The 17955-nt window shown below is 26.8% G+C and overlaps 1 protein-coding gene across 1 annotated transcript in view; it reads right to left on the reverse strand.

The window, feature by feature from the left end:
• Positions 1–13919: 13919 nt before the first annotated feature.
• LOC105845966 (fibrillin-2) overlaps positions 13920–17955 on the reverse strand; it is a 72355-nt gene continuing 68319 nt past the window's right edge. The window contains exons 87-88 of the mRNA XM_065786674.1: positions 14720–14842; positions 13920–14382 (exon numbers count right to left, since the gene is read on the reverse strand). Coding sequence (XP_065642746.1) covers positions 14291–14382; positions 14720–14842 — 215 coding nt within the window. The 3' untranslated portion in view covers positions 13920–14290. The remainder of the gene's footprint in view (positions 14383–14719; positions 14843–17955) is intronic.

Raw genomic sequence — 17955 nt, forward strand, 5'->3', positions numbered from 1 at the left:
TTCTCCTTTACTCTATTAAAACCGATATTTTTAATAGAGTATCGATATTTTTAATAGATTCCGATTTTTTGAATATTATTGTTTTTATTTATTATTTTTTACTTTATAATTACTTTTTTGTTTATTACTTGTATTATTGTAGTTTACTCTTTTTATTATTTCCTTGTCTTAACATTTTTTTATTTTATTTGTTTATTTTAACAAAGTGTTACTTGTTTTATTAAAGAATAATTCAGTAATTTCAGTAATTTCAGATATTAAAGATTCAGTAATTTATGATATTATTAAAGTGTTACCATTGACTAGTTTTTAACTATATGAGTGACACCGAACCTAATTTTATAAGTTATAATTAAATTTGAAATTTTTAATTTTATGGTTAAATAAAAGGATTAAAAAAATGTTATTATAACTTTGATGTATTTTAATACTTTAGGCGTTAAACAACATGTTGGCAACATTTTTTACACAAATTTGAAATGCCCTCGTATTTATGCCTTTAATGTTACAAAGATTTTACCTAGTTGCTGAAAGTTGGTCTCTTAATAAATTTAAATGTTGAGGAACCAACTATAGTTTTGCCAAAATTACAAGACTACCCAGATAGCACATAACATTATTTCAACGCTGAGATTCGGTTGATACATGGTTGAAAAATAATGATATATTTAATAATATTTATGATGATGAAATTGGGTACTTATTTTAAGAAGCATTTAAAACAGATGTGCAAAGTATCCGTAAAACTTCGCATTTTACAAACTACTATTTGATTTTATAAATATTTAGAATGTCTAAATGGCTTCTAACTCAGGACGGGCCAAACGGGTTACCTATGAAGTCACGCAATCTGGCCGGATGGAAAGACCTGCTTCTGATGGATGGTTTGATATTTGCTCCGCATTGCCGTAAGCTTAAAGGTTCCAAAGTCCTTTTTCTAGACGACCATGTTTCACATGTAACGCTAAAACTAATTCACTTTGAAAAAAGGAGAGTGTTATTATTTTAGTTACCGGTTCACACAACTCACGTGCTGCAGCCACTTGAAGCGTTTTCAGAACAGTGATAATTAAATGGCGCGGAATCCTGTATAAGCATTTTATTCAAAACAGTTTCGAAAATCTCACAATACCTAGCTACCCTGGGTTGCGGCTATGTGCGTTCCGGCTTCAGAGCAACAGCTATTTTTCCATTGTGTCGGAAAAAAATAACTAATTAAAAATTAGCTATTGGATGAATTTTTGCGCCGAGTACACGAACCTTACCAACACTGCCTATACCAGTCACCGTTATTCCAGAAGTTCTTGCAATTATACAAAAGCATAGAATTTTAAGTACACAAACTTCTTCGAGCTCATTAAAACATGTTAAAGACCTTCTTTAGCATGCTGCACAAGTGTTTATGAGCATTTAAAGAAATCCGTTTTAAACACACTACATTCTGGCATGTCCAAAGCATCCGTTTCAAAGTCAAAGCTAAATGTTCCTAATAACATATGTTTAATGAAAAGTTAAATTATGACTTCTGAAGCAGCTTTGATGAACTTACGAACAAGAAAATAATGGCACAAAATAAAAAGAACAAAACACAAGCTAGAAAGGTTTTGCGTGAAAAAACAAAACAGGAGGCTAATTAAAATAGAACTCAAAACATTTAGCAAAGAAAGCTGAATAACAAACCCACAATTAAACAACGGAAGCGACAACTAGTGGAGGTAATCGAAATTCTGACTATATCAGAATCCAAAGCAAGTTCCATATATCAAAACAGTCAATTTGATAGTATTTTGAATTCAAAATAATGTCAAGGCTGTGACATTTTTTTTTGAAACAAAATTACAGCTCAACATCAATTATAGATGCGTTGTGAATCATGTGACGATTGGTTGTTAGATCTGGCTGCCCTCCTTTGGTCAACAATACGCGCAAGAAAAGCCAATAAACATACAAATCTTATTTAAAGCAAAGTAGAATTTTTTTTTAATGGAAAAAACCTTTTTAACTTAATTGAAAAATATATTTTTAATTTTATTAAACTGTGGCGTAGAAAAGTGATAAAGGTCAAAGTAATAAATAGTTAACTAATTAAAATTTTATGCCTTTTTTATGTGCTCCTTGTTGTTTTATTTGGCGCCGAAAAAAACTTTTTATTTTGAGCCAGGGTCGACGCCCTGCTTATTTATTGGTGTTATTTGATATCATATCATCAGTTTATAATAAAACATCGTCTAAAAATTAGTTTTCATTATTTGTAACCTAAAGTTTGTGATGCGTTGTTAGGATTTATATTGCAACCGAACTGATGAGATGGTATTGAAAGTTCGGTCAAGGTACACTTTGACCTTTATTATATTATACTTAATTTCTCATTAATTTATCTTAAAAACTTATTATAATAAATTAATATATTATATTTAGTTATTATGACTATATATTATACTCAATTTCAAATGAAAACATCCATAGATGTTCTGAAATTAAATATTGAGTTCTAGTTTTTATTTTCCAATTTTTATTTTTCCAATTATCGATAAATAATTACAATTAACGATTAATAATCGATATAAATGTTTGTATGGAAAAAAAAGTTGAAAATTTTTATTAGTGATTGATAAATTCAAAGTTTAAGTGATTTGACTTTTTGACTTTTTACGGTATTTGAATATATTTGAAGTTACAATTAATAATATAAAATTATTAATAAATACTTCATTTAAAAAAATTTATTTATTAAGTAATTTAAATTATTAACAAAAAGTTTTCAATTGTTAGTTAGCTACAAAGAAAAATGGAAAATCTTGCTTTAAAGCATAGTTAAAGCAAGATTCTAAAGTAAATTTTATAATTTTTGTTATTATTTAAAAATTTAATGATTTTTAAATAATCATGGTCGTTCAACTTAAAATTGCGTTTTTTTGTGAAGGTAAATGGTTTAATCAAAATTACAACATGTGAAATACCAAAATTTTCCGCCCCAGTTTACAATAACCGCGAGAAAATATAACGAAACAAGTTAAACGGTTACCAAGAATTGTTATTTCAACCAAATGGTTAGAGATTCAAATAGCTAAAGAAAATGCAAATTAAGAAAAAGATATCAAAAAAATCAAACGTAAAATGAAGCTGCTGGAAAAAAGAATAAAGAGGATTGAGGAAAAAAAGAAAAATCTATAAGAAAACAAACTGGCGCGCAAGAAAGTATAAATTAAAGACAAAATAGTGTAAAAAAAGAAATTAAAAGAAAAAAATCTCCGATTCAGACAAAAGTTTCGATGGATACTTTTTTAATTAAAAAATGTTTCCTTTATTTAGAAATCATACTAAATTTATGCATTTTTACTTAATTTAAATGAATAAAATCAAAATTGAAATAAATATTTTTTATTCATGGTAGGTGAAGAATCATTCACAGTAGGTGGCGTCGTCAGGCCCGTTTTTAGGTCATCTTGGCCCATCAGCAAAATAATGGTTCTGGCTTCTCCAGTCTACCCTCCTCCCCACCCGCACAAAAATTCGTACTTAAACAAGGTGTTTTTTAGATGCTTTACATAATAAATACAACTGTATAAAATCAGAAACCAACAAGTAAATGTGGTAATTGTAATAAGGAAATCCAAATAATAAACATTGGACAATCAGATCTTTTTTATATATAATCAAAACACTTCAGCAGGTTAAAACAAGATATAGATATTTCTAAAGTATAAATAGTTCTCATTTGTGCTACATATTTCCATTCATAAGTTGATAAATTATTTTGACATCTTGCGGCGGCTTTTTAAATCAACGAAACGATCAATCACACCTTCCACGTTGATATCTTTTAGAAGAACTATTTCAAATTGAAAAACGGCTAGCGCTGACAGGCGTTTTTGTCCACTATTAAAACTTCAGCAATTTTTCATCCTTTTTAAAGTTGAAAATGATCTTTCACCAGTACAATTTTTAAACATCAGCAGAAAGAAATATCTTTAGAACAACGTCGACACTAGGAGTGTGGATTAAAGTTTCTTTGATCGAATAATCAAAAGTAAATCTAAATGATTTGGTTTTCTAGTTTCACCAGTACCAATTTCAATTGAAGTGGGAACAAAGTATTTGAAATGCAGTCATTAATTCGGAAAATAAATATCTGCATTGTTTAGTTAGATTTTTTCTTGGGCGTGCAATGTGATTGCAACAGAATCTATATCTGGAAAACAGACAATAAATCCAAAACGAGAGATAAGTAGAGCATAAGCTTGCTTTCTCCTCTCAAGCTGAGTAAAAGTTCAACCCATGATGATATTAAGCTCAGCAATCGTTTTTCTTCTTCCAGTTTTCTGATGTCTATATAAACGTCAATCCGTCATGTTGGTTTTTGTGCGTTTCTTTTCGTTTCTGGTCATCAGAATACTTGTCATTGTCCACCAACATCATAGCTACTTTTTCAAATTTGTCAAAACTTGATCTAACTTCTTGTAAAAAAATAGAAAGAGAATTATACAGTTCATTCGTTATTGTTAAGTAGATTTTAACGGCTTAAAGCATTTTGTTCACTCTGTTGTTAAACACAAATCGTTAGATTTTGTTAATAGGCCTTCATAAATATAGTAAAAAAATAGGTTAAAAAAATGAATAATCTTAAAATATGAATGTAGTTAAACTTTACCTGAAAGAAAAAATTTGGTGAAAGATATCACCCGACGTTACACATTTCTCCAATATTTCTTTTCACTTTAAACAATATTGCAACTGTTCAACAATATTGCAATTAATCCTGCATTCACTTTGATTAGCTAGGTTTGCAGAAAACACTATCCCTCTTAGAATAATATACCAGCCAATAGCATTTTTTTACTTTTCCATTTACTAGTTTTCAAAAAAATAACTCTTTTAAGCCGCGTAAAAAAGTTTCAGAATTATCATGGTTTCAGACCTCAAGAAACCAGTGGCGTTGAAGTCTTATTTTTGCTGATTTGTTGTGATGAACTCGTTCAGGCTATTATTTTGACGTATTCAGTCGGCAGGGTCGATAGAATATACTTTGACGTTCTAAGCTAATTTTTCACTGCACACTAATGGAGTCCAAAGTTGCTGCCTCTTCATTAAGATCTTCATCTCCAATCAACGATTCAGAAATACAAAATTTTAACTGTGAGCTCTAATAAAATTGAAAACTTTAAAATATGTTGTTACTTTTTTAGTTATCATAAATCATTATCTAGCATAGTACCTAAAAATACAAACATACTTATTATTAATAAATGGTTAAGCTCAAAATTTGACTCAAAAACGGAGTTATAGTCAATTAGCGTAATTTTTGTGAACTTAAAATAGCTAAAGCCCTTGGTTTAATGTAAAAGTTTATTTTCAAAATTAGCCTTTTATCTACCATATTTATAAAAAATACCTATTGGGTATTGTAAGAATAAAATAACATAGACTTATCATTAATTATCATTTTTATTAAGAGTCACCATCTTTGTTTTTTTAATTAAGAAACGCCATCATCAGACAGAGAATCAGAGCAGAGAATTAGAGTAGAGAATCAGACAGAGAATCAGGCAAAGCTCATTAGCGAGGTGTTTCAAAATTGTTATTTTTTTAATACGCTGTTGCTATTCTTAATAGAAGATCAATGGTAAAACTTTTATTGCAAAAATTATTTATTTGTTTTTTATATATTGTACTTCAAAATTGACAAATGTTTTAGAATTATCAACCAAATGGTGTCAAACGCATTTTCAAACAATGCCCATACTTTCCCATGGTGATTTCTTTTCATTATTGTATATTAGCGAGTTGAGACCAAAAAAAGGTAAAATATAATTTATTTTGTTCTTTTTATTACATTTTAAATAAGCAATATTTAAAATACAAATATATAATGATAATAAAAAATATATATAACGATCCGTTATAAAATATAAAAGAACGCGGGGACTCGTAGAAGACCATAAGATCTTGTCGTCGAGCACCGCAAAAAATGTTCGTGTTAAAATTTATAAGATATTTACAAGATAATAGTATTTACAAAATATTATTTTCAAAAATTATTACAAAATATAAGATATGATATTTACAAAAATAAGTTAACAAAGTAAGAAACTTAAAATATCCTGGTATAAATACAAGATGAGTTATATCTATTATATATGTACATTACAGTTGTTAATGATACATATCATATTTTTATAAATTCATGTTAAAATAGGGGTTAAAGATGGAAGATCACTAAAAATTATAAGAAATATATCATTAAATCTTCAATTGTAAAGTAAGTTCTTTAAGCTGATACAATGTCATTAGGAAGAGAGTTCTAATTATTTATTATTCTATGAGAAAAAATGTTCATACGTAAGTTTAGTCATGAAGAATATTTTTTTAGCTTATATACATGACCACGAGTAATAAATTGGCAATCTGTTTCAAATAGACTTCTATCACAATTATTATTTTTTGCACTATTTATAGACGTTAATAAGATCTGCACAAAGTATTTTACAGTTGTCATATTTAACACCAACAATCTTTGTTCATACGGTAGATCATGTAATCCTTTGATTCGTTTCGAAGCTCTTCTTAACACAATTTCTATTTGCCGTTTGTCTTTGAGAAGTCCAAGGTTACAAATTGATCCACAGAACTAGGTGAGGGCGGACTAGAGTTGAAATTAGTTTTTTGAATGATAATAAATCTGGATATGATGTAAATGTTCATTTTATTATTCCTATTATTTATGTTCCTTTGTTGACTTGAATAGTTGTGTGTTTGGAAAATAATAAGTTCGAATCTTTGTGAGCACCTAAATCACGTTCGCAATTTGTGGGTTTAATGTTTACTCTTATACTTTGTATTTTAAATCAAAACCAACTAAACTCAAAATCAAATGGTATTGTATTTAGTAAATTCGAAGCAAAAGATTATTTATCTAACCCTTAAGATGGGCTCAATATGACTAGATACAAAACATGATATCAGAGTAAGTAAAAAATCGTTAAAAGTTTTCGGCGAACAGATGTGTTTTATTGCAAAGAATTTTTTTTTTTTACAAATTTAAAAAAAAGTTTTATAAGTTAACATTTGTCATCAATTTAATTGTTAAATATGGCAGTTACCATTAGCGAAATAAGAAATATGTTTAGAGAAATGTTCGCTGAGTACAAGAAAGAGAGTTACTAATAAAAAAACAAGAAGAAAACGTTCTTACAGACAGTAACAGACAACAAAAAGCAGAATTAAATATTATCGACAGTATGGAAAAAATTAAAAGACTGTAAAAGGATGTAGTTGATATAAAAGAGAGCTTAAATTTTCTCGAAGAACTCATTGAAAAAAAGATTAAAAATAATATTGAATCTATCGAGAAAGAAAGAGTTTCCAAAAATGTAGCACATAAAAATATTGAGCTTACCGACCTTAAAAAAAAGCTTAGAGAAATTGAAGATTGGTCACGAAGAAATAATCTCAGGATCGATGGACTGAAAGGAAACGAAAATGAAACATGGGCGGAAAGTGAAACAAAGGTGATCAAACTGTTTGAACAGACTTTAGGGGTAAAATTTGTTAAAATTGAACGAGCACATCGCTGCGGATACAAAGATGCAAAAAAGCCACGAACAATCATGATAAAACTTTTAGATTACAAAGATAAAGTAGAAGTTTTAAAAAATTCTTTTAAATTAAAGGGTGAAAGTATTTTCATTAATGAAGATTTTTGCTATGAAACTAACGTAATAAGAAAAGACTTGAGAGAAAAAATGAAAACTGAAAGGCAACTGGGAAAATTTGCATATATATCGAATGATAATTGTACGCGATTGGGTGTCAAAAAAACCGTGCCAAGAAAGCAAGAGTTAAGTTTTATTGTTTTATTTGCAATTTTGTGTTTATACAAATGTCCTTTTTATTTTCTATTATTATCATTTTTTTTTTTTTTTAAACAAAAACAAATAAACAAAAAAATGGAGGAAAACCTAATAATTAACTTTTTTGATGAAAATATCATTTTTGGGGACGAGAATGACTTTGATAATTTTAACCAACAAATATTTAAAAGTCAATACTATACAGTTTTCGAACCTTTCCAATATCTACAAAAAAAGGAAACTTTTTTTTCCAATTTTAAACATTAATATTCAAAGTTTAAAAAAAAATTTCCAAAACTTTAAATTTTTGATGGATGAATTAAAACATGACTTTAAAATTATTTGTCTAACGGAAACTTGGTGTAAGTGTGGTAAAACAAATGCGCAATAGTATTTTTATCCACGACTCAATTAATTATAGTTTACGAAACGATCTCTGTGTGAATGAAATAGATTGTGAGTCATTATGCATTGAATTAAAAAACAAAAACACAAAAAACATAATTGTAAACGCGACATATAGACCACCATCAGATAATTTAAAAAAATTTCAAACTCATCTTAAATCATTCATAACAGCTATCAATAAAACGCGAGATCATGTCTTTTTAGCTGGGGATCTAAACATTGACTTAAAAAAAACTGCTTCAAATAATAATGTAAAAAATTTTTATAAACACTCTTCTTCAAAATAACTTAATTCCAACATTAGACAATCCAACTAGAGTGACTAAAAACTCTTCTACACTTCTTGATAATATAATAACTAATAACTTTCATAATAACCATCTTAACACAGATGTAATCAAAACTGACTTATCAGATCATTTCCCAACATTCTTAGTTACTAATAACATAATAAATAACAACATTCATTCTAAAACTACCGTATTTAGGCAACAGATCAATGAAAACTCTGTAAAATAGTTTCAAAACCTTTTAAGAAACAACGTTGATTGGAATTTGGTATTGTAATCAAACGATGCTAACAACTCATATAATCTATTTCTAAGTCAATTCTGCAAGCAATATGAAGCAGCATTTCCTGAAAAAAAAAAGATTGAGAACACAAAAACAGTTATGACTCCATGGATGTCTAATGGGTTACTAAAATTCTCAAAAAGAAAACAAAAATTATTTGATAAATGCTAAAAAAAAAAAATTATAAAAACGAAATGACATATAAAAACTACAAAAATTTTAAAACAGGTATTGTCCCGGAAAATTAAAAAATTGCACGAATCACATTGGTTTTTAAGACTGGCGATAACTTTATTATTTCCAATTATAGACCTATATCTATATTACCGTGTTTCTCAAAATTGCTTGAAAGAATAATGTACAACAGGCTATTTAATTATTTATCAGAAAACGATATGCTGTTTTCAAAACAGTTTGGCTTCAAAAAAAAAAATATTCCACTGAACATGCAGTGGTTGAAATAGTCAATTAAGTAACAAACGCATTATGTAATAACTACTTTATATTAGGAGTTTTCAGTAATCTGTCAAAGGCTTTTGATACTGTAAACCATAGCATACTAATAAAAAAACTTGAATATTATGGAGTAAAAAAATAATAACTTAATTTGGTTCAAAAGTTATTTGACCAATAAAAAGCAATTTATCCAATCTGAGCAAAAGCAAACAATATCATGTTGTAACTTGTGGTGCCCCAGGGCTCTATTTTAGGACCCTTATTATTCTTTGTATATATAAATGGTTTAAATTTTGCAACAAACTTCTTAAATTGTATTCTTTTTGCAGATGACACCAGTCTTTTTTATTCCCACAGAGATCTTAAAACACTTTTTGAAACAGGTAACAGAATTGGGTAAGGTTAATGAATGGTTTATGGGTAATAATCTGTCTCTAAATGTGAATAAAACCAAATTTATTTTATTTCATAAAGTAAATAAATTAAAAAATATTCCCATTAAACTGCCAAATCTTATAATTAATAACGCTAACATTAAAAGAGAAACTTCAGTAAACTCTTTGGGCGTAATATTAGGTGAACATTTACTTTGAAATGGTCATATAAAAAGTATTGAGAAATAAATATCAAAAAATATTGCCATGATATATAGGGCTAAACCATTTCTAAATAATAAATCTTTAAAAAGTTATTATTTTTCTTTCATTCATTGTATTTGGTTTATTGTAATATTGCATGGACAAGTACAAATCATACAAAATTGAAAAAATTGTACAGTAAAAAACATGCGTGCAGAATATTATTTGGAGCTAATAAAATTATACCATGCGAGCCTCTTCTGCGTATACTAGGCGCATTAAAACGTTTATAAAATAAACTTACAACAAGTCTTAATGTTCATGCATAAAATAAAGCTGGGACTATCTCGTAAAATAATTCAGTCCTATTTTGAAAAAGTAGTGCATAAATACGCGACAAATTTATTAGATAATAACTACTTTGTCCCTAAATATAATTCGAAACAAATTTCTTATTCAATTCAATTTCGTGGACCTTATTTGTGGAAAAAGTTTCCTAATATTGCAAATACGAAAAAAGTTAGTATACAACAGTTTAAAAATGAATCGAAGCAGGTGTTATTACTTATGGATTTTAACATATCCAATTTTAAATGCTTCTTTTAAACTAAAATTCACTTATATAAAATATGTCTCAGAGTTTATCAACTTTATTTTTTCATTAATTCAGTTTATGGTGCTTCCTCTAATCTTAAAAGTTATTGTTGAAATCTAATCTGAGTTCCTGAATATATATACATTTTTATACTATTAATGAATTGTTATTTATTTTACTTTTATTCAAATTGGTTTTAAAATATTCATAAATATTACTTATAATATTATCTTAATTTTTGCAAACTAAGTGGTCTTTTATTTTTAATTTTTTATTCTTTATTTAAATATTACTTTATTACAAATTGTTATATATTTTATTTTCATACTTTTCAATAAGTACTTTGTATAATATACGCAGATAGCGTGGCTCTCGTAAATACCTGCTATACGTACTATAATTAATTAATTTATTTTTTGTTTTTCTTTTTTTACTTTTCTTTCAGTTTTTCTTGTTTACTTGATTATTACTCTTAAAATAAATATATTGTTCTCGAAGTATTTCTAAACCTAATTGTTATTTATTCTTACATTTATAATTTTCAATAAATTATTTGTTAAGTATAAATATATTATGTGGCTATTGTAAATACGTACGATTAGGGCTCGGTGATAAGATAAAATAATGTCTTCTACTTGCCCCGCCATTCTTTTTTATTTATAAACTTTTAAATTGTAAAAGTTATTAAACGGCGAAATAAACAAACAAATAAAAATAAATAAAAAAAAGTAAAAAAAGATGTCTAAAAAAAATAGGAATAATAATTTAAATAAAATTCAAGTCATTTAAGTTAATTTATTACATTTTAATTAATCTTAAAAATTTTAATATTTGTAATTTTTTTTTTTTCTTTATAGTTGCCCCTAGAAGTCTTAACGGACTTATCACAGAGCACCGCGAATGATCATTTAATAGGAAGTGTACGCCTCCTTCCCAACCAATGTCGCAAAATTTGCCCAGAGGTGGGATTTGAACCACAAATCTTACGATTTTAAAGAGTTTTTATTTTGTTTTTATGTTTAGAGATTATAATTTCCTTTGCAGTTGAAATGGAATCACAAAAGCTAGCGATAGATTCACTTTATATTAAGGGTTATTGATTTATGTTAACTTGATACATTTTAATTATTTTTATAAATTTCAATATTTGTTTTTTTATGTTTATGTTTTTATATTTTTATGCAATATTTATTTTTTTAGTTTCATAACTATTGTAAGTAGAATGCTTTTTCAAGAAAAATTAAAAAGTTTAAAGATATAATTGTTTAACTCCATACAATATTGCTAATTTGATAGGTCGACATGGCTAGCATTTTTTATAATATTACCAAAGTAAATATTCAACTGATTCCAATTAGTAGGTAGCATTTTCTTCTCATCTTTCTACTGAAATCAGTTTTTCGAAAATTCGAATTGGTGTTCCTTTTATATTCAGCACTATAAATTTTATTTTGGGGTTTTTTAGTGCTGGGAGGGGGGGGGGGGGAATTAAATATAGTGTTACTTTTAATAAATTTAAAAGTAATTTTATTTTTGTTTTTAGGTTTTTTTAATTGCTTTACATATATCTATAGTAACTATTTGAGATTTATAAATATGTTTGAATGCCATTTAATAGATAAACTTGCAGAAGAGCTAGCATTACGATCGGTAAAGATGGTTTCGACAAATATGTTAACATGCGTATTCAACCGAATCTTAGAAATGTATTATTGATGACTCTGATAATAAATTACACTTCTACATGACACAATTTCAGACAAATAAAACCATAAACACAATTTCAGAAAAAGGTTCACGTGAACAGAAATAATTTACTATGATTTAAAAAAAGAATAAAGCATTTTTTGTTACATAATATGCAAATAAATGTTATTACATGTTTGCGCAAAAAAAAAAAAAAAAAAATGAGTCTAATTTAATTTAGATTTTAATTTATTTTAAACCTTTACATATTTGTACAATTTAATTCCAAAACTAATTTCAAATCTTGGTTTTATTAATACAGATGTTCATTTAATATTAGATACCAGATAGTCGAGCCAGAAATTTGAACTGTTATTTCAATATTATTCAAAATGTCATAAGTACATGAACAACTCGCATCTTTTCAAGGGAATGATATTCAGGAACTATGTAGGTATTTAAAATCTTTTTTAGCAAACTAGTAGTTGAGTTAAGTATATTGTCAAGTACCATAATAGAGTTATTTTGTGTAACACCAGTTATTGCTTTTTTTCAGGTAGAAATTTGATTAGTTAATTTAATTCAAATCTTAATCCTTAGTTTGGCACATAAAAAGTGAACAAGTTGAGTTTATATGGAAAATAAGGTTGTAGTTTTTGGCGATATATTCAGTAAAAATGGCAATATGCCCAGGAAAGTATGGCGGTATACCCAGTAAAAATAACTATTTTCAGACCTGTAAAATATATTTCGCCCAGAAATGAAATGTAGAAATTTACATTCAATTTATAATTATGTTTCTTTTGTTGTTGTTGTTTTGGTTGTTAAGATGCTTTCTGAGGTTCTTACACTTTTATAACAGAGCACTGCAGAAGAGCATTTAACTAAGAAGTTCATGCTTCCTTGCCTATTTTGCAACTATGGCCACACCTGGCATCGTACCTCGGATCTCTTGGTTTTTTTTCACTGAAACTATATAAATATATTTTCAGTGAAAAAAAAGAGATAATTAAGATTTTATTTAAAAGAATTGAAGTTACATTCTTGGAAAAGATCTTTAAAAGTAATTAAAACTATATTGTTCCGTAAATATGGTCAGCGAAATAAATAAAAAATTCTAAAACTAGTTTGAAATAACTGCCATCGAATTAAGTTATCATTCCATTAAGTATATTTATTTCTACCGCTTTCCAAGTTCAAACATCGAGAAGAGCCGGGGATGAGTTGATTTTACATTTATACAAAGTACAATAGCTGGTATATAAAAAAAAGAGCTTTTTTTTGAATACAAAACAGTATTTGCATGCGCAAAGCACCCTTTAAAATTTATAATGCGTACTCCATACTACAGTTAAACACTGTAAAAATGTTGTAGTAAGATTTCGGTAAATGTTTTTTTACGATTATGATCAAAAATAGTTAAAATGTTATAAATTGCTTAACCAATGATTTTTTAATATTAAATATTAAATCATTTTTTATTATTAAAACTTATAAATATTAAAATAATATAATAAAATGTTATAAAGCGCCTAACCAGTGATTTTTATTTATTTACTTATTCTTGCCAACTAAACAAAAAAGCTAACTTAAAAAAATAGGATAAAATAATAATAATAAATATATCGGTTTTATCTACTAACAATGTTAGAAATTTTAAATCGTTTATATAACAATAAAAAGTATCAATATCAAAGCTTTTAAAATAGAAAAATAAAGGTAAACAAAAATAAACATGAAAAAAAATAAATAAAAAAAAGGTAAACAAAAGTAATTTAAAAAATATATTATTTTTTTGTATATTAAAAATTTATAAACAATAAGCATTCAAAAAAAAAATTAAAATTAAAAAATTTTTTTAACAAAAATTTTAAACTATAAACTCATAATTTGCATAATTTAGCGGGTTTTTTTAAAGCCGATTCTGAAAAAAAAACAGATGTCCCAACTTTAACAACAAGTCATATCTTTTAACTAACTTTTTAGGGTTATAAATATCTGAATTATGACTTTATATTCAGATTGGATCTTATTGAGGTCTTATTTTCAAGCCTCATTTCGAACTTAGAAAAAAATTCTTTATGATGCTTTTTCAAAACTTTTTTAATAACCACATTTCTGATGAATAAAGTGGCAACTTTACTTTAACCACATTTCTGTCGAAGAGAACGACAGCCTCTTTTTTTTAATAACGCCATAACTTTATAAAATTCGTCAGAGGTTTCATTTTTAGTTCCTAAATTATTCAATAATAATTAAATAAGTAATAAATATATAAACAACAAATTATTAATTAATATGACTTGAAATAGGAATTAGAATTTTCGAAGGAAAAAATAAAAAAATATCTTTAAATTATATATATATATATATATATATATATATATATATATATATATATATATATATATATATATATATATATATATATTATATATATATATATAATTATAATATATATATACAATAATTATATAATATATATATAATTAAATATATATAATTATATATATTTATAATATATGAAAGTTTCAGAAATATTTTTTACTTTTCTTTAAATCATTAATACTCACGAGTACACTGATGTATTCCGTAATTAAATGAATAACCACCGGCACACGTGCATTTATAACCACCAGCATAGTTTTCACATTTTGCATTTGGACCTAAACACCACGTTAAGCACTCATTGACATCTAAAGCAAATAACAACAAAACGTATCAAGTTTCAACTTATCAATGACAAGAGCGATAAAAAAAGTGAAAAAAAAAAATCCTAAAGAAATATCTACTCTAGTAGCAAGCAACATTGGTGCAATATTGCACCACTATTGCACCACTATTTCTTGTTACTAGGAGATATACAAAAGTGTATAGATATTTCTTTTTAAAATTTCTATTCACTTTTTTAAATCTTGACACTGTTGATTTAACATTTCTAACTTAAAAATTAGAAATTTATATAAAAAATTAGAATTAAATTTCTGTTCATATTAAGATACACCAAGTGCCGAACGTCAATGCTTAAAAGTATTGAAAAGAAAATTTGTGGTGGAGGTAGATTAAAGGCAAGGTCAGCTAAAGGCAAAGCACTTGGTGTTTAACAATTAAAAATCTTTGCTAAATCGCTTTTTTTATTTAAAAACATTCCTATTTTGAAAATAAATAAATTTGATAACAACTGGGGTTTAGTAATATACAGGGAGCCAAAGTTCTAAGCATATTTGGAAGCTGGTAGGGAAGAAACTTATTTGAAAGAGACGAATCAGGTAAAGAAGATTTTAAAATGATTAATTCAAGAAATCATTTTTTTTAAAGATTCAAGCTAATTAGTTTATTGTTAAAACGTTTAAATTTTTTTGTGACAGTAATAAAAAGAAAATTATCAAAGAACTTCAATGCGATGCATATTTCACCAAAAATTCAAGATCTTGCACATAAGTAAATGATCGATTCTAAATTATTCAAATGCTTGGTATCTTACGTAATAAGTTTTTCATTCGTAATAAAGCCTTTTCATTTTGTCAATCGATTTGAATATTTTAAATAAAATGATAGTGCAAAATGTAAAGTGCTAATACCAGTGCATAGTGCATATACGCTGGTAACGAACCCAGAAAAAATTCTATTACCGATGCACCAATCATATCACATTATTTTTGGAATGCGACACGCGCATATTAAAACTGAAATTAAGTAAATTTCAAAAAGGTATTTAAATTTATTGAGCGTATTTAAACTGAAAATAAATAAATTTAAAAAAACTTAAAAAAGATTTTTCTTTAAATTGATAGATTGCTTGTACAATCCAAAACCCTCAGTCGATGTATGTACACTTCCTGCATGTTCTACCTATTTAGTCAATCGTTGTATGTACACTCCTGTATGCATGTTTTACCTTTAAGTCAGTCGAATTATGTACACTCCTTCTATGTTCTACCAGTATGTCGATGTATGCACGCTTCCACCAATAAAATAGATAAATAAACATTTGACAAAAGTATAAAACGATAAAAAAAGCAACTCAATATTTATGTAAAAAAAGAAATCACGTGTTAAAAATATCAGTGTTAGTTATCAAAATATGATTGGCGCACTGGTAATAGCAATGTTCGATGGTTTATTGCAGATGCACTGGCAATAGATTTTACGGTAGAAAATTATAACCACATTTTAATTTTGTTCAATAAAATGTGTTTTATCTCAATTTTTATTTATTCATAATACTTTGCTTTATTGTCGTAATTCTGAATGACCTCAAATAAACAATATGGCATACTTTCCGATTGTTTTCTGAGATTAGAAAGAGATAAATTCTTTCAAACATTTAAAACTACCTTTTTTTAATTCATTGAAATATGAACACTGTTTCCTTTCTGCGTAAACACATACGTTTTCAATAGAATTTACATCAAGTGAAAGGTTAGCCATTCCAATAATTGACTTTTCTTACTGTTGAACCATAGGATATTTGACTTTGCTCTGTAAATTGGAGCATCATCTTGCTGGAAAAAAAAAATTTGAGTTATCAAACTTTTATGAAAATTCATCAAATGATCTTCCTACAGATTTCTATAACCTTCAGCATTTAATTTAGTAGTGATAAAGCCAATTGCATTTTTTTTCAAAAAAACTGAACGCATTCAAAATCATTACTTCTCTGCCTTCCATGATCTTTTTTTTTTTAATGTTTTCTTTTTTCAAATATCATGTTCTAATTGAAGCCATCTAGACCATCAAGATCGATTTTTTGTCTTGAAAAAAAATCAATGGTCAAAAACCACATGATTTGGAAAAATAAATTGTCATTTATTTTACCGAATTATGTGGTTCTTGGCCCATTAAAGACGTTTGTGCGTTTTAGTTGGAGATGTGCGTTATTTTTCATATCTGAGAACGCCTAACTTATTAATTGCACAATTAACTGTCCATCTTAAGCATTTCAATCGCAAATCAGTGCCGAAATGGCACTGATTTTGAATTGAAAAATGCAGAATTGTTGTTGTCAGCAAGCTTTAGGTATCGGTCTTTTACCACTTGGATGATACTTGCAATAACTTGTTAAATTATTCACAAAATTATTGATCAAATAAGGTGAGCACTTCATTTCGCAAGGAATTGTCCTGTTTAATAAAGGCTATTATTTGCAGACTTCAATCTCGACTTCAATCTTGCCTTTTTCTTTGTCAGAGAGTGTATAGTTTAATATGGGATTCATTAACTCGTATTTGATAATAAACTCAATTTTTGGAATTCACCGCTATTTTTCAATGGTTTTTGATGCAATCTATATGGGGATTTTATATTATGCACTCTTGTTTTAAACAAGATTATAATTTGAACTAATTAAAGTATAAATAAAATTAATTTATGCTCTTAATTCTTATTTTCTTTCAATTAAAATTAAAAACAAATTTTTAACTTAAATTTTTATATCTATATAAAAAATATCATATTTATGCGCTTGTAAGCTAAAATATCTTTAGAAATAATAGTGGGCTCATTTTCACTCATCAAATTTTCAAGAAGTGTCCGATGATAAATGATAATATTAAATAATTGTTGTTTACCCTAAAACACGAGTCATAGGGCAATATCTAAAATATCCGTTATCTAAAACTGTTTTAAAAAGTTTTAGAAAAGAGTCAAAGCTATTAACAAATTGCTGACTCCATGCAAAAAAATCAGCAATTTTATAAGACCCTTGTGATCTGCTTTAACTCTAAAAAAAACATTGAATAATTGACTAAGTTTAGTAGTTGCTTCACTTCTAAGATTTTTAAAAGACATTTAAATTGAACCTGCATAA

This window comes from Hydra vulgaris, chromosome 01 (assembly GCF_038396675.1).
Source record: "Hydra vulgaris chromosome 01, alternate assembly HydraT2T_AEP".
Taxonomy (NCBI): Eukaryota; Metazoa; Cnidaria; class Hydrozoa; order Anthoathecata; family Hydridae; genus Hydra; species Hydra vulgaris.